The 23551-nt window shown below is 40.1% G+C and overlaps 1 protein-coding gene across 3 annotated transcripts in view; it reads right to left on the reverse strand.

Moving 5' to 3' along the window:
• Positions 1–7475: 7475 nt before the first annotated feature.
• The window catches only part of AGTPBP1 (ATP/GTP binding carboxypeptidase 1), a 77376-nt gene continuing 61300 nt past the window's right edge, over positions 7476–23551 (reverse strand). For 2 of the 3 annotated variants that reach the window (XM_056848358.1, XM_056848356.1), the window contains 9 exons: positions 22653–22740; positions 22162–22306; positions 19670–19823; positions 18693–18873; positions 15834–15963; positions 13545–13676; positions 10622–10798; positions 9450–9610; positions 7476–7967 (listed from right to left, as the gene is read on the reverse strand). In XM_056848358.1, the coding sequence (XP_056704336.1) occupies positions 7748–7967; positions 9450–9610; positions 10622–10798; positions 13545–13676; positions 15834–15963; positions 18693–18873; positions 19670–19823; positions 22162–22306; positions 22653–22740 (1388 nt within the window). In that variant the 3' untranslated portion in view covers positions 7476–7747. The remainder of the gene's footprint in view (positions 7968–9449; positions 9611–10621; positions 10799–13544; positions 13677–15833; positions 15964–18692; positions 18874–19669; positions 19824–22161; positions 22307–22652; positions 22741–23551) is intronic. The other variant, XM_056848357.1, reaches the window with a different exon arrangement.

A 23551-nucleotide genomic window follows, 5' to 3' on the forward strand; every position in this document is an offset into this window, starting at 1 on the left:
GAGGTTCAGAGGTGGTTTGCCATTGCCTGCCTCTGAGTTGTGACCCTGGTATTTCTTGATGGGCTCCCATCCAAATACTGACCAGGGTTGACCCAGTTTAGCTTCCGAGATCAGGTTGGTTTGGGCTATCCAGGTCAGGGCTTATGAGGCCCACTCCCAGGAAAGTGTTCTTCGGGTTGCACTGCTATTCTTAGCAAGACAATTTGAGACCTGTTAGCAGGGGTGGCTGATCTCTTTTTGCTGCCCCAAACAATAGAAGTGCAGCTTGGGAGGAGGCTGCCCCCTCTCCACTTAGGCCATTGCTACCCAGCTCCAAGATAACTCATCTTGGGAACATGCCCCCCTCCCCCAAGTGCCTCCTCCAGCTCCAGGGCAGGCTGCAGCAGCATGAATGGTGAGGGTACATGCTGCATCCCCACTTATGCTGCTCCAGCAACCTGCAGAAATTCTGTGTGCCCACTGGAGCCGTGCGGCAGAGGCCCAAAGGGGAAGGGGATACATTCTTCCTTCTATGTACACTGCAGCCTGCCTTGGTCCCGGTCTGGGAGGTGACCATTGGCACAAGACATGTCAGCTGCATCTTCTTAGATGGTGCTCCCTGCCAGCTTGACATCCCAGGCAATCGCTTGGGCAGTGAGCTGGCCCTGCCTATTAGTCAAGGGAACATGCTATGGAAATGTCATGAAAGCAGCCTAACATCTGTATTGCATAAAATCAACCGATGATTCAAAAAACACAGGACTAAACCTGGCAAGTGTTCCAGCTTTTTCAGCTGCGATAAGATATGTTCTTTTTCATTAAGGTCTACAACTGTCCTATATTTTAAAGAGACAATTGAGTTATTGAGTTTATACATCAAAAGGCTTATACTCATTTTATGATGCATTTTGTGATGCACAAAGACATGTTGATGCTTGAGACAAATTCCAAATGCCCCCTACAGAGGGGTGGATAAGTCAATATATTACGATACTTGACAGTTTGCTTCTCTTTGATGTCATCCCAAAATTTGCTGCCTCACCCTGCTTACATTTGGCCCATTTTTTCTAAGAAAATGGATGATGGGCTTAAGGAAGTAGAATAACAGAAAAACCATTAGCATGAAGTATAAAACTGGAAAATAATCTATTAAAATGCTTGGTCTTTACAAAAAGTAAGGAATATAATTTGACCCACAAGAAGCAAGAACAAAATAAAGCATAAAATATAATTTTTAAAAACATCCTGAATTTAAAGTATTTTAACAAGGCTGAGGGGGAGGGAGTGCAATGGAGAATCTTGACAAACCAGCCTTTATTATGCAGATTGCTTGCTAATAGCCAGAGATGATGGCTAATATTTTCTCTGTGGGTGCTAATGATTATTAGAAGGTTTTTGGAATGAGCAATGCATTCAGAGGCAGAGGAGGGGGAGATGTGGTATGCAGAAGGTTGCAGTTTAAAATCAGGAAAAGACAGAACAGAAAATTCAGCTGGAATGAAAGCAGCTTTGGACAGGATGTATTTATGTTGTCAGTGTACTTGTGTGCATTGGGAATACGGTGCATGATAAGTGACTATATTGCCTACTTTAGGATCTGCTTGTTCCCCAAGGGCTCTGGCTGTATATCACAAAGGTTCCAAAGGAAACTGAACCTGGGACAATTGCCAGTGGACTTCCAGCTGGTGGAGGAAATGGGGTGGATAACTGTATAGAATAGCTTCATTTTCATAGGAAATGCAGTTGAAAATTGAAGACGTCTTAGAGCTCTGAGGCTGATGCTGCTCTGCTGTAGTTGTTTGATTACTGTACATACGGTTTTCATTTGTATTTCTGTGCTTTTTCTAAGCTTCTTCAGTTTATCTTGGAGAAGTGGGATATATATTTAAAATAAATTTCTTCTAGAGCCTATGTGAATCTTCGTAATTGCATTTGTCACTGGCTGAGTTTACTCATCAGGTACATGGCTAATGTTATCAGTTTTCAAATCAACCATCAAAGTCACAGCTAGATAAAATTTTTGATTCCTTTTTGGAATGGTATGATGCTAGATGTGTAGATTTCTGATTACACAAGCAAGATTGATCAAGTTACTGAGGAGCACTTACTTACAAAAAATATTCAAGTTCATAGTATGTGCATTATTGATTGCACATAGCATAGCGCAGCTCTGTAGAGAGGCTGCAAAAATTTGGTATTGAAAGGTACCATTACACCTTTAAACAGCTGCATGGCAGCATGGCTTCCCTCAGCCACACAATTATTAAGGATGTATTAGGAGATGGTAATCTAAGTACCATAATCGCCATTTCATCAGAGCTGTTGTATTTTGTTGGCCTCATAAAAACAAAATTTTGCTGATGTGAAGAAAAAGACAGCATGAGACTGCCATCTAGGGGCAGGAGATGAAACACTGCACAATTCTAGAAGAGCTTTTACAATGCTATTCTAAACAAAGTTACACCCTGCTCAGTGATTGACTTAGTGGTATAACTCTGCTTAGGCTAGCATGGTTAGAGATTATGTTTTTCAGAAATGTGGATTTAATCTTCTTGCTGTGTGCAATATGTGTGTGTGAGAAAGAGACTGACATCACTTTTATACAACCTGAGAAGGCACCCTGCTATAGCCTGGAGTTTGTCCTGGTCTGACAGTCAACCACTGCTACTGTCCGCAACAGCTATTAAACAGTGTTGGTGTTATTACTGATGACAAGAGTTCCCTCTCGCCTACAATGCTTAGATATGGAACATTTTTTAAAAGGGGTCTATTCTTTTATTGCAGAAAACAATGGGTAGCCACCACATGCACTTTCATGTCATCCTTTAGAAGCATCTGTCCCCAAAGTGAAAGATGATCTTGTTGCTTACACCCAAATTCTTTGAAGGACAGATGTGCTGTTTTCTGTCTCCCTTCCCCAAGCACTGAAGCATATCCATATGCTTTTTTAAGACACCATACTGAAAGGCTAAATGATTGTGCCCTGTAACAATTAAGTCTCAGAACCAACCATGGATTTGACCTGAATAGGGCTCAGGACCTGGTGTAAGATGTGAGCAATGAACAGTGATCAAAATCAAATGGAAAGCTTCCCATAAAGTTGTCTTCACCAAGCTAAACGTTTTTTGGGGGAGGGAGGAAAAAGATGTTTCAAGATATGATCTTGAGCCCTTTTGCATGCTTCCACTTGGACAGACCCACAGATTTAGGAAGTGTTAGAGCACACAGTAGAGTTGGTATCATTGGCCTTCTGACAGCTGAAAAAATAACTTCATAGTGAACATAAAACTCACTTGTTAATCAACTATCTAACACAACATACTGGTCCCTTAAAAACCTGAGAGCAGAGGAAAAACTTAGCAGTCCTTCTATAAACAATACTGGAAATTAATTTTATACGATGGATTTGGTAAATGAAAGCCAAATAGTATAACATTACCTATAAAGCAGTCCTTTCCCAGATAGTCATCGTACAGCTGAGGAGGAGGAGGAGAAGAAGAGTTGGTTTTTATATGCCAACTTTCTCTTCCATTTAAGGATCAAACCGGCTTACAATCACCTTCTCTTCCCCACAACAGACACCCTGTGAGGTAGGAGAGGCTGAGAGAGCTGTCTTAGAGCTGTGATTAGCCCAAGGTCGCCCAGCAGGCTTCATGTGTAGGAGTGGGGAAACAAACCCGGTTCACCAGATTAGCATCTGCTGCTCATGTGGAGAAGTGGGGAATCAAACCCGGTTCTCCAGATTAGAATCCACCACTCCAAACCACCGCTCTTAACCACTACACAATGCTTGCTCTCACCAACATCATGGGCTGAACTCTTTTTTCTCTCCCCCCTTATGAATGTAAAAAGATCCAGCCTGGTAGTGTTTTGGACGGCTCAAAAGCTTGCACACTGTTTTGTATCATTCTGGGTTCAAAATTATATTTTACAAGAATTTATTTCATTTACTTCATTTATATCCTCCCATCCCCCCAATGAGGATCCAAGATGTAAGCATATTGTTCTCTCCTCCATTTTATCCACACAACAACCCTGTGAGGTGCATTAGGTGGAGAGTGTGAGACTGGCCCAAGATCACCCAGCCAGCTTATATGGGAGAGTGAAGATTCATGCCTGCATCTCCAAGATCCAATACCACATTGTCTCTCTAGTGGTATTATATGAATTTTGTTTTTGGGACCCACATGACTTCATTAAATTTCTCAAAAAGAGAGATTAATTTAGATTAAAGGTTAAAAAAATTCTTCATAGTGTTTGGAAGTTATTTAAAAACAAATTGAAGACAGAATATATATATCACACTATCTCACAAAATCTAAGAAAACTAGCATCGTGGTTAGCAAGCAAAGTCCAGGAAGCTATCAAATGCAAAATAGCTTCCTTTATAAGTGGAAGCCTTCTCCTGATAGGGCAAACAAGGAGCGGATGTTGTGACAATACAAGTGTAAACTGACAATAAGGTAAACGAAAAGAATTTGAGCATATTGATTGAAAAAAACCCTGTTAAGACAAATTTTAAGAATATCTTCATATATCAGAAATAGGACATTTGTCAGAGAAGCAGTGGAGCCCGGGGATGGCAAAGGAGTGAAAAGATTGCTAATGGAAGAGATTGCAGAGAAGCTAATTCTTTCTATCTCTTCTTTAAGAGCATTTATAAGCAAGTGTGTAAGAGTGAGCTGCTAGATGTTGTAGTTCCAAAAAGGTTGTGACAGTCCCCAAAGGTTGCTGTCATAGGATAATCTATATTTATGTTAACACAAGTTTGAAAATTTCAGCATATCAGATTCATGCTACAAGTTTAACAGAATTACAAAAATGTTTCTACAGCAAACAAAACAAATTGCCTATTATAGTTTGCATGGTACTTAAAACATTCAGAACATGTCCCAAGAAAAAGGCTTCTTAACCCAATAAAACATGTAAGGAAACGAGGTGATTATAATAATTTGCTTTATTACATTTACTTGATAAATTCTATATCTGGGTCATGCACAATAATATTGCCACAATTTATCATTACAGCATTACAATGAGTAATTCTTTGAAACCTGGCTTTAATAAAAAATATTTAACACTTTGACAGCTCAATTTATACTGAGCTCCCTTTATTCATCTAGTTGTATGATATTCCACATTAAACTTACATCCAAAAGTTGGCACAAATGGCAACCTTTGCCTGAGAGGTCATATATGAAGAATATTCCAGCATTCATTAAAACATAATACTAGTGAAGAAGAAATAGTGTATTACATCTCGATAATAGTCTGTTCAATTCAGAAAGTCTTCAGAAGCTGATTAAAAAATACCACAACTCAAAACCTATATAGACGTCATAGTGATTTTTATATCAAGCCTTCATCAAAGTCATTTCATAAAATCAAAATTAGGTTAAAAGACATCCAAACATTTTTTTATAAATAGGAAATTATTCCATTTAGTCTTGTTGATTAACTACTAGATTGCAGATTATGCGGGGGGGGGGGGTACAACTCTTTACTCCATCGTTTTCTAAACCCTCACATTTCACAGGTGGTAGTTTTAAAAGTATAAACAGAGAATAATCATAGCAGCAGTTTTCAATTATTTTGTTAAGATTGTACCACCATACTCTTTTCACATTTAAGTTTAATACGAAGTCCGAACTTCAGGCCCAAGCCATAACTTCAGTGCAGACAGGGCACTGCGGGTTGCCCCTTCAATAACTTCGGAGGTTCAGAGAATGCTTGCATCTGCTTCTGGAGTACCTTGCTCGATTTAGAAGATGTTTCAACCTGCCCCCCCCTCCCCTCAGCCAGGAGCTGTAAACTCCACATGCCCTCACTGAAGGAGTAGCCCCTGCATAATCTGGAGTTTAAGGATGGCTAGATGTGCTGGGACTGCAAACAAGCACCCAAACAGCACCTTGCATTGCTGCATAAGCAACAAAGTTGTTTATGGAGTGCTTAACCTCTATTTGTTTTGAACCAATTCACTATATATTGGCTGTTATAATTAAAGTTTGATGTGTTTCAAAAACTCCATTTATTAATTTTAGTTTATACTGAGAAATACATCTAGTTCTTCGTGGGGGGGGGCGGACAAAACAATTGACAATGGTACTTGTTTTCCTCAGTAAGTTACAGAATTCAACCAATCATCTTACCCTAAAAGAACAGTCTGTTTGTATTCATGAAACAAATCCAAGTGACCTTCACTCCGACTGCCCCTTCAAAATATGGGGGGGGGGGAAATGGAGGGAAGAAGTGAAATTCAAAAAGTGGGACTTATCCATGATGGACTAAACATACAGAACTGCCCTCTTCAGTACCAGCTATTTTATATGAATGTCACATCTGCTTTTGATTCACAGAATCATTAATCAATATTGGGGAAGGCGACAAAAAGCGGAATCTGACTAAGTTAGCTATATGCAAGTTACTGAATATATGAGCATCTGGAGTATCTGCATGCTTAACAGGGCCATCCTAAGCACAGTTATACTCTGTTCAACGGGCTTAGAAGGGAGCGGCTCTATTTAGAAATTGCACTGCTAGTGCCAGAATTAGACACGAGCATACTTCGCTTTTTTCTCGATCATACCAGAAATGAATTTCAATGTTACTTAATTTACATCAAGAAGATTCAATCCAGACACACATCACCATCCTTCCTTAACATAGAGCAATATCAGCAATATATCCAGGACACATAGTACTCATTTTGACTATATGCATATAAATAAAGAAATTAGCAGGTAGGTAGGTCACTAAGTATACATACAGTGTAATGTTTATAGTTATGCTTAACAATAATATATACCAGCTTTCATACTATTTACTGCAGGAGGAAAATCTGAGTATGTATTTTAGATTATGTTTTAAAAATATATAAAACCCTGGTCCTCACAGGTATATTAGCTTTTATTCTCACACATATCAGAAGAGTTGGTAAACCTATTGCAGGCAGTTGATTGTATGCTTGAATATGTCCCCATTAAAAATAGTAATCCCCACACATAGATACTAAGTATTAGGGAAAAGAGATCCTAGCCCAACTCTCTCTTTCTAACATGCTAGTTATCTATGTACAGAATATGTTTCTCAGTTTTTCTTTTATTTTGAACGGGAAATTCTCAGTGCAGTCCTAAGCAGAGTTGAACCTTTTTAAGCCCATTGCCTTCAGTAGACTTAGAAGGATGTAATTCTGCTTAGGATTGTACTGTCAGTATCACAGTCTGTTTCAAATCAAGAGTATAGTAAAACCATGTAATTACACTTTATTTAAGGCTCAAAATATATACCAACCAGTACTAGATTTTCTTTAATTTAGTTGTGCAAAATTTACCAATTCCTACAGTACTACAAAGGTTTAAGAAAAAATTGTCAGCGCACACACAAACATATTTTTAATAAAACTGTGTATTTGTGTTTAGTAACAAACTTAGACAGTATCACAAAGAATGAGGTTTAGCTTCTGCCTTCTGACACACCAATAGCTTCTTATACAATTTGTTGGTGACTATAGGGATGAAGAAGACAAAAAGCCATGCAACAACATTTAGCAGGCAGTCAAGAGGTAAAGCGATATCAGTGCAAAAGATGAAAACTGGATTCTTAAAATAAAACAGCTGTCAATTAATTTAAAAGCCAGAACATTTATTGTTTTTCAACTGGACTGACTGAAGTCCATTTGCTTGAGCAAAACTGCGAAGTTATAGAACCCACCCTGTCCTTCTTCCAAAAGCCACAATACTTAATTTCTTCTTTGTGTTTCAGGGCTGTATTAAGGCAAATGTGTCCTTGAAATTTCAGAGTCAGAAAGTCCATCTTCTTGAAGACTGGGCTCATAGTCACCAGCATTATTTGTCAAGTCAACATCTGGCTCATCATTGCTTTCAGCACTATAATCCACTTCTTCAAGGAAGCGCGGCTCATCTTCTTCCATTACGTATGTAGTGGGGCTAGAGCAAGAATACCGCGAAGAAGGTTTTAAGCCAGTTATACTGAAATCAAGCTGCATACTTCCTCACCCCCACCAGCATGAGAAATAATCCCCAACAGTACCACATTAAAAAAGGAGTTAACTAAAATGTAACCAAAGAAGCATCAGAGTGGTAACTATTTACATTTTTATGTAGATTGTTTATCCTGTCACTGATGATCAAACTAGATGCTACAGAGGTGACCCATAAACAGTCTCCCATCTTTATTTTTCTTATAATGACAAGCAAATTTCATTATATGTTGCCAATTTGAGCAGAAAAATGATGGGGAGGGGTAAGGGTGATTAACCATTTCCTTTCCTGTTATTTGGCCACTCAAAGTGAGTCACCCCAAACTGTTTTCACACACACACACACACACACACACACACACACACACACACACACACACACACAGGTAATCAAGATATAGATATGTCATTGCACTCAGACCGAGGGAATCCTTGTCCCAAGAGGACCATCTGGTCCCCTCACTTCTCATCTCCTGATGCTTAGTTAAGATATCCATATTACAATGTATTCAGAATACAATTTTATATTTGTTAGCCACCTTTTGTGCTATGTACAACACAGAAGGGCAGGGTATAAATAACAGAAGTAAATCAAAGGAAATAATTTTATAACTGAATCAAAAGGACATAGTTTGCAATACCACAATTTTCTTCACTAAAACTTTACCTTCCTCATAGGCTGTTGAGGAGTATATTGCATGTTTTCCAAAATCAATCACTTTGTATAGCAAATGAGACCACCATACCGAATTCAAAATAGTGGCAGAGTAATACAGACAGGGATACTACAGATCACACATAATCCTGCTCATAGTATGTTAAGAGGGAAAAGGACAAATTCACCACAATAAAGGTAACAGGAGTGCAAAAAGTTTGAAACGATTCATGCAAGTGCACCAAGCCACAGAAGGCAATGCCCAGCTTCCACCAACTCGTCCAAAGAAGGAATTTTACTGATTCTCAGTTATAGGAATATTTAGCTACTACCAATCCTCATTTAGTAGATCATCACTAAATTCTACAAAATTAATCTCAAAAACCAAACAATAATTAAAACCTCTCTCTGAAAGAAATCTTGCCCTCAGCCTTCAATTTTAGATTTAAAAAACACTTAAATTGAGGAAATATCAAGGCATACATACTGCACAAAAACCTGACATGAGAGGGTTTTGAAACTTTAGATACAAGGCCTGATACAGATTTCTGGAGCAGATTCAGAATTGTGCATGCAGCAATCCAGTTATGTTCCATAGTATCTACATGTACACAGTAACAGTGCAGTCTCTGGTGTGGTAGAAGCAATCCACTTCTTTCTGGATCCAGATGAAACTGTTTACTATTGTTGCTATTTGTTACATCACTTTAAAATGTTCATTTGCAAGTGAATATGCCAGTGCTTTTAATTAGTTTCATGCTAAGGAAGCTCCTGATCAAGCTGTTTAGAAAACCAAAAACATTCAACTTGAACTACCTTGTTACTTTACAACTGGACTCAATCAAATCATTTTCAATGTCAAAGAGGCTAGGTGGAAGGTTGTATTCCAGCGGTGATGTCAATCTTTTTAAACGCAGTAAACCAAAACAGAACTTAGCTCCCATCTCTTCAAGCTCACGTGTCCCAATCTGATAACCCTAATTAGAGAAAATGTATACTTTGAGTGGCTAGTTTATAGCAATAATGTCTGATTTACAGTACAAGTATTGGGGTGGATGCAGCCAGCTTTTCTAGTCAATATTCCCCAATTCCCCTCCATACTACAACCCTTGTCTCACATGGCTTTTGTACATGCAGGCCCCATGATTCTCACAATAGTCATTCTTGTTTTTCACTAGTAAAGACGGTGGGTAGATTCAACCCATAGAAATACTAATTCCTAGTATACTGTGCCTTGTTAAAGGTATACAAAACAAAATCTTAAATCAACAGGACAAAATATTAAAATCCTGTTATCAGTTTTTCTACTGTTTCTGACAATATACATTGCAATAAAGGTCTTAAAAAGAATTAAATTAAGGTGGTAGGGTGATACAAGTGGGGAGGGTGCATCACTTCCCCCTTTGCTTTCTTCCCTCTCCCCCCTTCTCTAACAAAGTTCCCCATTTCTTTCCCCTTCCCCTTCTCTGTCAACCCAGCCCCTCTTTATTTCTCCCCCCTTCTCAGACTATCCCCCTCTTTTGCCCCATCCCTTCTCCATCAATCTTCTCTCCCCCTTATCAACTTCTCCCCTATTTCCTCCCCTTTCTAACCCCTCCCCTTCTTTCTCTTCCCCCCCCCCCCCCCTTACTTTACCGGCTGTGGCAGCTGCAGTTTCAGGATGCTGCTCTGGGCCCAGAGAGGCTCCAGATGGCAGCCACTGCCAGCGCTATAGGTAAGTGCATTGTCTGCACATGCAGAGTCAACACTGCTTTATTTGGGGGGGGGATTTAACCCCCCCCCCATGTATTTTTTGTGATTTCAGATTTTTCTGCAAACCTGGGGAGGGGATCCCGTACGTTTTCCAGAAAATCTGTTTAGTGTCAGTGTGGCCTCAAGCCACGATTTAGATATCTGTTGATGGGGGCCACACATCTCTATTAGATATCTAGATTATCCAAAAATATTAAGAACACAGACGTTATATTCCTTTTCATCAGAGGTTGTACCTTGTATTTCCCTTGATCACATCCACACAATGTGCTTTCCATGGTATAACTTCTCTGAACGCCTATCTCTCTCCAGACTACAACACGTGCTGTAGATTCTTTAGACTTTTCCACCACAAAACTGCAGCTGCCCATGCAGAATGCTGGAGCTGTCTGGCTCAGAATCTTAGGGAGTGTCTACAGGAAAGAAAGGTTTTAAAGGGGTCTAAAACAGTTTTAAAGCAAAAACAGCATACCATAAAGTAACTATTTCACACAGGTATTATCTGATGATATATTTCAATTGTTTTGGGGGAGCAATTTCTTTGAATGTTGACCTATTTATGTTTTAAACACAGAAATATAAGAATTTAAAAAATACACAATTCAGTAGTACTCAAAGTGCAAAAAACACTGTTAATTAAAATTGCTTCTTTTGATAACAAATACATGAAGGATAACAGAAATTGCCTTCTTTAAATAAATAAAAAGTGTCATTCCAGCTATTCCTATTATATTATTAATCCTTGAGCCAGTTGAAAGAAGTGCCTTCATTTATTTGTTGTAATAGTGATTTTTATAGGTATTAATTCATTTAAATCAAATAGTTGAATCCGATGCTTTTTTCTCTCTGGCACAACGTCCAGGGTTTATGTGCCTTATTATTCCATGAAGGGCCCCTCCCCCAAACCTCAACATTGTCTCTTTGAGGTCAAAGGTAAATATCGGGGAAGGAAAAGAGAAGAAGATCCACCTCCACCAGGGCTGTCTATGAGCACTACGTAGGATTCAACCCTATAGCCCCTCTTGCTTCAATGTTACCTTCCATATAACCAAGTAGATGAAAAACAGCAAGATAATCTTACCACTTTAATTACTAAGAAGACAAAGTTCAATACTACATGTGGATATATCCATTTACCTCTAGTACTGATGTTTTATTTTACCAATTAAAAATGTCTTTATATACTATTGATCACTGATGTATTATCACATTTTTAAAAGAATAAAATGTATTCTATTAAAACTGTATAATTAAAAAAGAGACAGCAATGTCATACTTTATCAAATACCTTTTCCCTAGAACTGTGACTACTTTAGAAGAATGAGGTGTTGTTGTTTTTTGCCAAAGGCAGCCAAGCCTTCTGCTACAGAATACTGCATTTCCTTTTTCATTTCATCCATAATTCAGGCTAATAGGTTAGAATTTGCATCCTTCCCCCTAAAATCTGGAGTGGGTGAAGTTACTCTCCCTTCCTGCCCTAAACCAGAGAAGTAACACAGAATGCCCTATAGATGGAGAAGGATGAAGTTGTAAAATGGCAGCCACCTCTGCAAAGAACTCCCCAGAGGTGGACTCTGCAAGGCCCACTCACGCTGCCATCTTGGAATGCTAAGGAAAAAAAGGATTGGCCCCAAGCCTCCCTTCACCCTCAAGCTGAAGCACATAGCTCACCACTAACAAGCTTCTAGGGATGTTGTCTGCTCATAGGCTCCCTGAAGGGAAAAGGTGCATGGGAGCACCACCACTGCCTCAGCTGCCAATGCCCTGGTCTATCCAGAAAAGCTGGAACAACTGGGAATCTCTTGGCCAAAGTGGGGAGTCCCTGTGGCCATCTCCCTTCCCCCAGTGCCTCAGCTGAAGCAGATGCGGGAAAATATTGTTTTGGCGGGGGGAGAAAACTTATCCTGACTCCAGGTGGTAGGCACCGGACCAACCCCTCCCCCCGACTAAGACTGGAAATTGGGCAGGGGAGAAAAGGCTGTAAAGCTTGGGAGTTTCAGAGCTCTTTAGGAGCTTAGAAAAGACAATCTGCCTTTGTGCAGACAAGGTTCAGCTGGGAGCTGGGAGAAAAGCCCCTCCCACAAGGAGTATCTAAAGGTTTTGACACTGCCTACTGCCAGGAGGAGCTTCTTCCCTGTTGCCTAAGACTGCCCCATCTAGACAGCTGAAGAATGATTGTCAATGAATACTGTACATAAAGACTGATATCAGGAAGTTTATTTTAATGATGATAAAGTATCTCACTGAGGAGATAAAGAAATGATTCATGACCCAAAAGACAATGTTCTTTTTAAATATTCTGTCGGAATTCAAGGGTGGTGATAAAAAAGGGAAAACATTTTTGGGGAAAAATGTAGATGGGAAACTCCATTTCAAATTCTTGCAGCCAAAGAATCACATAAAGGTATTTTTCTGGATTTCTTTAATTAATCAATCTGTTATCCTAATCATTTGTCATAGTAATCTCTCTCCTTCAAAGCCTAGGAAAAGAGTGCATTTGAGGCTGACCCTGAGAGCAAGTATCTTACGTGTTGCCTACGTTACTCCAAACTCCTTAAATTGGCTTCCAGTTCCATTCACAGCTAGATTAAGACCAGTGTTATGCAAGACTAAATTACAGCAACACTACCTGATAAGTAACTATTTGTGAATATTTTTGGACTGGTTTTCTAGGTTTAGCTTTTTATCATTTCTTCTCCTCTGTATGGTATAATAATCCCTCACAGAATAAGGAAGGCTGACGTACAGAGTTAAACCATTAGCCTACTTGGCTCAGTATCTGTCTTCTCCAACCAGCTACAACCCTCTAAATTATCGGGCAGGGATCTTATCCTGGCTTTGCTAAGCAAGAGTCTTTATTTTTTAAATTGGGGATTGAACATGGGACCTACAGCATGAAAAGAACACACTACTCCACCAACCTACGACTTCTCCTGCTGAACACTAATCCCTTTTTGTTAGGAATATTTTTCTGCACAAATTCCATTGAAAAGAATGGGATGTAGAAGAGCATGGTAGTATTTGATATCCAAGTTACTGACAACATATTAATCAATGAATGCCATATACGAATTAAACAAAATTTAAATATGAATTATAAAGCAACTGTGTACAGTTTGAGGCAGGATACACAGAACCATACTAAAACATACAACTCACCCTGTAACCTATGTCTTCAATCAGATCACAAGATGCCGCACTAACATTTGTATGCCACATTGTTTCCTTGATACTGCAGCCATACATGAACACGTTCTTCTTGCGAGAATGACCGTGGTAATCACAGTAAACCTACAAGAAATATTTTTTGTCAAAATTAAAAATAATGCACATCAAAATGTTATTTTAACTAAAACATTTAAAATATCTTTCATATAACTACAGTCAGAAAGATTTTTCCCAGCACACCAGCTCTTCAAAACAAATAGTTGTTTGATCTCTATCTTGCCTTCTATTAGCCTGCTTTGTCTTCCTTAAGAATGAGTTGCTGACCCAGCGCTTAAGTGGGGAATGCCCAGAGCAGGCTACATAAACACAGCCCCCCTGCAATTACCATCCAACCCCTAATTTTTGCTAACCTTGGCATGCAAATAATTACACAGAGACAGTTGCTGGAATGACAACTGCCACAACTTTTATTGGTTACAGCATCAGGCATTGCCATAGCATAGGGACTGGATCTCAGGCATTGGCTGACCCGCCTGCCGACTGGTGCATCTCCTACTCCCCAGCCCACCTGCCGGGAGTAGCCTGGGATAGCAGCATGTGGGACCCACTTGGATGAAAGCCTGCTGTGTGGTCCCCTGCCACCTGGCCACCCTGACAGCTCCCAAGCTGGGCATATCCCAATCCAGGCCTCCCCCCAAATCCTTTATCGGGATCCCCAGAGTGGGGCAAAGGGGGTCCGCAGGCTGGCTTTCCCCCCAAACTGGATCCAGCCCTATACTTATACTGCCAAAGTTGTGACAAATTAGCAAAATAAAACCATCAATGACAGCCGGAATATAGGGAGGGTGGGACAACTCGGAAGCCAACTGGGCTCCGAACTGGGTAAGGGCACATTAAATACCTAGCCAGCGGACCTCAGTAAAAGACCCAGGCTTGCCTGCTGGTAGCCGGGACTTACCCCCATACGCCAGGGCCTGACTGGCCTGTTTAAACTTCAGGACTGACCGGGAAGGTGAGTGTCCGGGTGGGAAAAATCCCCGCCACGTCTACAGACGATGCAGCTCCTTCAAGGCCTCCCCATAGCTGCCATTTTCCAGTGGCGAGCTGGCGGCCCTGCAGAGCCCTCCAGGCAACCAAAGACACCCGCTACCAAGCCAGAACCTGCCACCAAGCCCAGCACTGTCTCCTGGCTACTCCCAGCATGGACGAGCAAACTGGGCTCGGTCGGTGAGTTGGAGCCCATGCTTCTCATGCTGCCAAATGATGTAAAAACAGGGAACCAAGGGAACAAATTGCAACATTCAAACTGTTAACTTGTTTAAGAATCTTCTAGTGATGAATTCCCAGAAAAAATGATGTTCATGTCCCTGAAAGTTCTTTACACTCTACAAGTTGCCCTGGCTACAATACTCCCCTTTTGCTGAAAAAAAAACATTAGACATGATGGTGCCGGCCTTATCTGTTCTTCACAGGTCTATCCCATTCATATCTAAAGTACAGTCAGTGTGGTGTAGTAGTTAAGACTGTCGGATTAGTATCTGGAAGACCTAGGTTCAAATCCCCCCTTGTGCCATGGAAGCTCACTGGGTGACCCTGGGCCAGTCACACTCTCTCAACCTAATCTACTTTACCAGGGCTGAGAGGATAAAATGGAGAAGAGGAGAATGATGAATTAATTAAATAAAGCAGCGGGCAGAGTGATTTCGAGATTAAAAGGGTTGAGGTGCATACTGAAGCCTCTCAACCTCCAGGCATTCTGCTCTCTGGGATTGCTACTGGAAATGACAGAGGGCAGGGAAGCAACATGCAAGGAGGGAGTTTTCAGCTTCCCCCAGCTATGGATTCCCTTTGAACAATACAATTAGGCACCCCACACACACCTCTTTATGTGTGAAGAAACAAGACAGTCACCATCATGCCCACTTTGGTCTTTACCCAGACAGAACACATGCTTCCTTCAACCTACAAGGACATTAACATTTGCTTCTAATCACTTGAAGAAGCCTTGTACTTCAACTACAACATTCTAAAGAGAGCAAGTAAAAATATACCTAGTGCCTTTTTCATGGGAACTTTCACATATATATGTGGCTGCTATATATGGGATTTGATGGAATGAGGTGCAAAAATTTCTAGCAAGATGTCTGTCAGCCTTAAGTATAACATTCTACCAAGTTCACATGTTTCTACCAAGTTTTACAAAACGCAAGGAGTAGCATTTTCATGCAATGATAGAATGACTTTCAGTCAACTGAACTGGGTAAACATACACAAGCTTACCAGTGGCAAACGTTTTATAGCAGACAAATACTGGAGGAGGCCCTTGGCATGATAAATTGTAGGATGCAGATCTGGGTTTGGGTTTTGCCATTGTCTATTCAAGTCCTCCCCACTTAAAGAACAGCGATGGCTGTAGGAAAAACATAATCTTAATAAGATTTCATCATCCTAAAGAAAAATATTTTCCTCTCCAAATAAATGTATGTGACATCTTATTTTGTACTATGAAGAGATTCCTCTACATTTTATTAGGAATGTACAAAACCACAAAAACATTGTCAGTCTTCACGCCTTGCTTTCTGGCAACAAAAGGCAGAGAGAGTTGGGCAAGAGCACACTCAGCAGCAACCACTGACAGGCTTGGATATTTGCTACTATTCAACAGTAGCCACCACATGAAAGCTTGTGGTGTGGTTGTTAGTATTTCAAATCCCAACTTTGCTATAGTGCTCACTGGGTGAATCTGGGCCAGTCTCATATTCTCAGCCTAATCTAACTCACAAGATTGTTACGAGGATAAAAATGGAGGATCTAGGCTGCTTTTGGGTTTCCACTGTGGAAGTAAATAAATAATAAATAAATATAGCTGAAGATGGGGGACAGATAAAAGGTTGTTTGTTTGTGGGTGGAAGGGAAAAAGGAAGCAGGGAAAAAGGAGAATATGGAAGTTGCCAAGAGGATGGTAATAGGAAATAGTGTGAGGGGGGATACAGGGCAAGTGAGGTAAGCCCCACAAGTCTTTGCAGGCTTTCTAAAGTGCAACTGGACCATAGATTTCCCAAGCAGAGGCTGGCAGGGAGAAGGGAAGGAAGGAGAGCTGAAGATTGGGGAGGGAAGATAAAGGTAGGTGGGTGGGAAGGAGAAAAGGAAAAGGGGAGAGACTATGAGGGTTGCCAAAGAAGAAAAATAGGAAATATTGGGGGAGGGGAAATGAATGCCGAACTCGGCTTATACGCGGGTCAATACGGTAGGGGAGGGGAGGGAGGGGGGAACTTACCGCCGCCGCCTTTTCCTGGCCGGGAGCGGTCTCCAGAGGCCCCCTGCGGCCGCAGGGAGGCCGCTCCGCCGCCCCCGCCACCTTTTCCCGGCCGGGAGCGGCCTCCAGAGGCCCCCTGCGGCTGCAGGGAGGCCGCTCCGCCGCCTTCTCCCGGCCGGGACTGGCCTCCAGAGGCCCCCTGCGGCCGCAGGGAGGCCGCTCCACCACCCCCGCCGCCTTCTCCCAGCCGGGAGCGGCCTCCAGAGGCCCCCTGCGGCCGCAGGGAGGCTGTGCCGCTGGGCCCGCGCCACTTCCCGCCGCCAGGAGCGGCCTGGGGGGGCCTCCTGCAGCTGCAGGAAGGCCGCCCCCGCCGGATCCGCCGCTTCCCGCCGCCAGGAGCCCGGTCAGGTAAGCCTGCGGGGGGGGGGGGTGAGGGGTTATAAACCGGCTTATACATGGGTATATACGGTATTTCAAATTTGGAAAAAATATAAAAGAATTTTGGAAAACAAGACCCCGGGATGGATTAACCCAATAGCAGAATACATGAGAAGAGGGATACATCTAAATTTAGAAACAGATATTTAAAGAATTTAAAAAAACTTGGGGTAAGGCCGCCACATATTGGGATAAACTGGCAAAAATGGATTTTACTATTTTACTTAGAGAGTTTTAGAAATTAGATTTAATAAATTTATATTTTATAGTTAATAATACCTTCAATACTGTTAAGACACTTCTACGGAAGTCGGGTGATGGGTCACTTTTTTAAGGTGGGTGGAGGGTCAAAGGGGTATCTTAGTTTTTCCAATTTTATATACTCGGTAATTGTAAATGTATTGATAAGTTTATATAGATACCCTTTTGCATTTTCTTTTTTTTTTATGTTTTGTATTATTATTATTGTGTTTGTTTATTTTTATGTTATAAAAATAAATAAATTATATATATATATATATATATATACACACACACACATATACACATACATACATACATATATATATATATATATATATATATATACACACACACACACACACACACACACACACACACATATATATATAAAAGAATGAAGGAACATGTTGGCTATGGAGAACAAGCATGTCTGAGGTTCAGGACCTTGTAGATAGTTCTTCGGAATGTCCTATTTGCTCTCTCTTATTCTACCCACTTGTTCGGTGTTTTTTTTAATACATTATTTATGGTTGTAGAGTGTAGTAGTTATAAGGCTTAGTTAGGTAAGCGAAGGATGATAATGGAAACATTAAGCCCCAAAGCTGGATAGAACTGTTCTTGATATGGTATTAAATGCTGTCCCATGTTTCTGAAAGAGAAGAAAATTAGACTGCCCCAACTTTGAAAAAATAATGGAGGCTGCATTGAAGGGAATATACACAGCTCATTTTTAAAGGAAGGAAGATTTTCCAACCCATTTCTGCACAGTTTATCTTGCCTTTCTGGGAAGAACAATACCTCCCCACATTACCACATATACACAGCAGTACATTATGTCTGACCAATCTATGTTTAAGAGGCATATGGTATTGTAGCCTTCACCTCAACACTGTAAAGGAAAAATATCCAACCAAACTCTATCCTGCACATGTATACAAAGAGTGCTTCAAACACAAACTTGTCTCTTCAAAAGTGCAGATGCTTAAGTAATGAAGACTTGCATTATTGTTGGTTTGTTCATTCACTAGCATGATTGTTGTTGACAATTCTGATGGAAAAGCCCTAAAAATGATCAGTGTGTTCTGTAGAGTGATGTAAGGGTATAGGCCCCCCAAAGGGGATGGGGTGTCAGTCTAGAAGTGTCTGACAAGCATTATCACTAACTTAATTTTAAATGCAGCTAGACATTTTTAAAAACTTACTTTCCATTGATGACCCCATCTGGGTTAAGCATTGGAACAATTTTAAAAATATAAGATTCTCGTAAAGTCTGGGCAGTGGGATTATTACCCATGAGATATTCCAGCGTTCCCTTCATAACCCAGCTTGCATTAGTTTCTCCAGGATGTACACGAGCAGATAAGAAAATATAAGGACGGTTTCCTAAAAACAACATAAAGAATCATTCATTTTTAGTCACTGTCTGAAGGAACTTAAAAGTGAAGTACTATGAATCCCTAAATACGATTTAAAAATATGAAATACATTCTAGCAGTTTAGGCAACTGTTGGCAACATTTTTCATATATAATGGCAATGTATGAACACACAAAGAGACAAAATATTGTCGAAGGCTTTCACGGTAAGAGTTCATTGGTTCTCATAGGTTATCCGGGCTGTGTAACCGTGGTCTTGGTATCTGATGCCAGCCACAGCTGCTGGCGAAACGTCAGGAAAGAAAATACCAAGACCACGGTTACACAGCCCGGATAACCTATGAGAACCAACACAAAGAGACATTTATCAATGCTCTAATATTCACTAGGCACAATCCAGACACAATTAAGCCTTTGTAATTTTCCCATCAGTGAGTCACTTAAGCAGGTAACTAGCACTCACTGGGGGTTACCGCACTTGTATTCCCAGCGATGTATTAAGAGTTTGAAAACGTTATAAAAAATACTGTTCGCACTTTGTTTGGTCCCTTTAGCTGTGAAGACGTCTTCCAACCATTTATAAGCCGTGGTATCCAAAAAACCTTTTAAAGCGATGTTTTTTATAACGTTTTCAAACTCTTAATACATCGCTGGGAATACAAAGTGCAGTAACCCCCACTGTTGGGAGTGGATCATGCAGATTATATAAACAACCTACAAACGCAGGAGAGCAAAATTTACCAATTGTGTATTAAAACAGCTTCAAACATATCTCAGCGATTAGAAAAAAACTATTATACTTACTGAACTGGCAGATATGTTCATAGTAATTTGATTCTGGCATGGCTGTTATGGTGACTAAAGGACAGTTGTTTCCAGAAATGGTCTCACACAAAACATCATGTCGGAAATATATCTGCTGAGGATTGTATGTAGATTCCAATTTTTGAAGGTGCATCTTTATTAAAAAAAAAAAATGAAACTGTAAGCCTCTGAGGAGGCCCTCTATGGTTAATCATTTTAGGTGCTTTCTAAATAAAAATAATTTTGAACATATTTTGAAAACCTATTAAGTGTTATTAAACTGACTTATCATAATATTGGTTTTATTTAGGATAGCTTTTAATATTTTTCCTTTTTACCACATTTCCTTCATTATCAATAATTATAAAAATAATGCTTTTAAAAATATGGGGGAAAACTTTAAGGATAGCTGAACTTTAAAGACATCTGAAAATAACATCACCTGGTCTAACTAATTTCACTCTTCTTACAGAAAGATACAATCTGTTATTATAGAAGTATTAGTGTGAAACACAGCTGGCAGATGAATGTATTAAAACAATCTATGGTCAAATTTCTTTTTGTTCTAAATGGAAGTCTGGAATGTGAATCTTGAGATGTTAACTGTAAGACCTGGAACATCCTTAAGTGTTGAAGCAGCTTTGTCTGAATGGAAGGGCTCACAAGGCAAAATCACTTTCCCACTGCTGTAGTTACACTGAGGTGTAATTGTATTGAATCATAGGATTCTTATTACAAACTATAGTTCCATCTCTTAGGCCTTAGGAAGGGGTCTTTCCTATTCTGCCTTTTACAGGGGAAACAGAATATTCACTATCAGACTAGCATTATATAGCTTTCTGTGAATCTTTAGGAACATCAAATTGAAAGAACCACAGGGAAAGGTTTTAAAAGAACTACAGAGAGGGCTATCAAATCCCCCCTTGTGCAAGACCTCTTGCACCTTTAATGATCAAGACTGAATATTGGATCAGGTTGAAGGTTTTGGTATTGACATTTAAAGCCCTAAACTGTCTGGGACTGTCGTACCTGCGGGACCGCATCTCCCGATAGACCCCCCCCCCCCAAAAGAAAACTTTGCTCAGCTGGAGAAAATCTGCTGGTGATCCCTGGCCCAAAGAGCATCCAGCTGTCCTTGACCAGGGCCAGGGCTTTTTGGGCTCTGGTCCCAGCCTGGTGAAACACTATGCCCAGTGAGGTTCAGGCCCTGCTGGACTTTAAACAATTCTGCAGGGCCTTGTAAAACTGAGCTGTTTCACCAGGCATATGATTGAGGACAGTGATGGTTTTCCATCTGGCTGGCCTCCCCTCCCCTCCTTGCCCGCCTCTGCTACACTCCCGGAAAATAGGTATGCATATTAGACTGCTGCTGCTATAGATGATGGTGCTTCATTTTTATTGTTGTAAATGTTATTAATTTATGGATGATTTTAAATTCTTTTAAAAGGTTGTGAGTTGCTCTACGTCTTGCCTTGGCAAGGAAATGCTGGCCTATAAATCAAACAAATAAATAAATAAATAATGGCAGAATTAAAAATTTGAGTGCAGATTCCACCATTATTGCAGTACTGTAACTGAAATAACTGTACTTGCTAAAGTTCTTCCACCTAAGGCCACTGGAAACCTGGCAGCCTTGAAAAGAGGGGTTATTTGCTGAATCACTGGCTCACTGAAGTTGTGTACCAGCTAAATGTTTGCTCTCACAGTTCAAAACCTTAGTGCTCCACACATCAAGAGAGAATGAAAACCACCTAGTAGTTCAGTATAAGCATATGCAAGATTAAAGAGCGACAGGCATTTCCTCTGAGGACCAACATGAACGAGGACAGAAAAGCATTTATTTGTGCTGAGAAATTATCACTCCTATTTGAGTTAGTTGTCCCCAGTGTTGTGATGTGCCTGTGCAATGATTATCCCATCAAAGTCTCTAGGAATTAAAAAACAGAACAGTAAGCAGAGTGAAGCATGTTATTCCCAGATGACTGTTTTAATAGTTCCCAAGAATTAACATCTTAAAGGGGCTAGTCACCCAGATTAGGGTCAAAATGATGAAATGAAGTCAGCACATTATTCTGAAATAAGAATTGTCATAAAACAAATGTAAGAATCATTCTATTATAATCCTGAAGAAGTGTGGATAGTAAAGCAGCCATTGAAGTAAAAAAGGAATAACAATATTTATGCATTTCTAAGAGCAAATTGCTCAGTAAATCTGAGCTTAATGCCAACCTTGTACATTATTAGGCCTATACAAGATCAAGGGCATGACTTGCATAGAATTAACTAATTCCCTCAATTTATTTATTTATTCCTTCAATTCCTTCCTTTACAAGTATCTCAGTTTGTTCCTAACAGAATGTGTTTTAGTATTTAGGATCTTTGTAAAATTATTATACAATATATTCACATATACTTCAGATAAATAAAAGTATGTAATGAAATCACAGACATTGACATAAATTATGCATGTATTCAAGTTGAAATTAACCCACCATCAAGGCTGAATAAGTATATGGATAATGATAAGCAAAGTAGCAAACATCGTCCTTATGTGGGAAGCTGACAGTGAAGGTAGTTGTATAGTAGGATTTTCCCTTTTGACCTCCAGCTGCAGCTGAACTTCTAGAAAAATGATTCCTAAGAACAAAATGTTAAAATTAGCTTAAAATACACATCAGTGCCACCTGATCCTATGGAATGGAGACTTGCTTAAATATTACTTCTAGTACAAATCAACAATGATTAACTGTCTCAGTTTCTTTCAAATGGTTCATAGACTAAATAGGTTTTCAAAACAGTAATTATTAAATCTATTTATTTACATATTGCCTCTCTGTACATGATAAAATAATAAAATAGCATAAAAATCCTTCAAATTAACAAACTATAAAAACTCTAGCCTTCTAAATACTTTTCTTTCCTACCAAATACTTTTCTAGCTCACTAATTTAAAATCTGATTCCATCAATTAACATATGCTTACTTGTAGTAACAAATATCTGTTCCTACACGAATCCACCAGGGTTGGCCATTTAATGCATCTTGAACAGAGTACATGAGAGGCTGCATACCTTCAAGAGAAAGTATTATTACTGAATACAATTGCACATATTCAGGAGACTACCCCTGTCTCTTGTTCTACTTGGCAGCCTAACTATGCTCTCCACACTACTGGAAATAAACTTGTATGAATAAAATAATTAGAAAAAAAGTATTCAATATATTACTAAATTGAATCTGCATTCTGAAGGAGTGATAGTCACTCAAGGGCACTGTTCCCTAATGTGGCACCCACCCTATGTTCCAGGAAAGTGGACAAGGCTATTGCCTGTTGGGACTTGGGATTGGCAGGTGTTTCCCACATTGAAACAGCTGCTAATGGAAGGACTGGAATATGGGTTCGCTATAATCTACCTGAGCTGCAGGCCTCACGCCAGAGATGGAAGAAAAGGGCCCAACCACCCCACCTCCACTCTTTTCCATAGCCTCATTCCATGCACGTGCCCACGGCTGTGCACCCACCTGGGAAAGCTGGGATTATGCCAAAGACTGGTCTTTGACTCCCAAGACATTTTTGGCCATTCTTGGGCATGCCAAGATGCCCCATAACATTTTGTTACAGGTCCTCACTTGTACTAATACAGATTCCATTTGTTGATCTGGTTTCCTATATACTTGTTTTCTATATAGCATATTACAAATGATCATCATAGTAATGTTCAGCAATTCACATATCTTGCTAATATTTCCTTTTGCATAAAGGAAAGAAAGGGAGAAAGAGGTATACGTGTTGCCTTTATTTCCTCTCCTCCCACTGTTCCTAGTTTAGGGATTCATAAAGGGTACGATTGCAAAAGGCTACAGTTAAAAGAGGTCCACAAA

This window comes from Euleptes europaea, chromosome 4 (assembly GCF_029931775.1).
Source record: "Euleptes europaea isolate rEulEur1 chromosome 4, rEulEur1.hap1, whole genome shotgun sequence".
In the NCBI taxonomy this organism is placed as follows: domain Eukaryota; kingdom Metazoa; phylum Chordata; class Lepidosauria; order Squamata; family Sphaerodactylidae; genus Euleptes; species Euleptes europaea.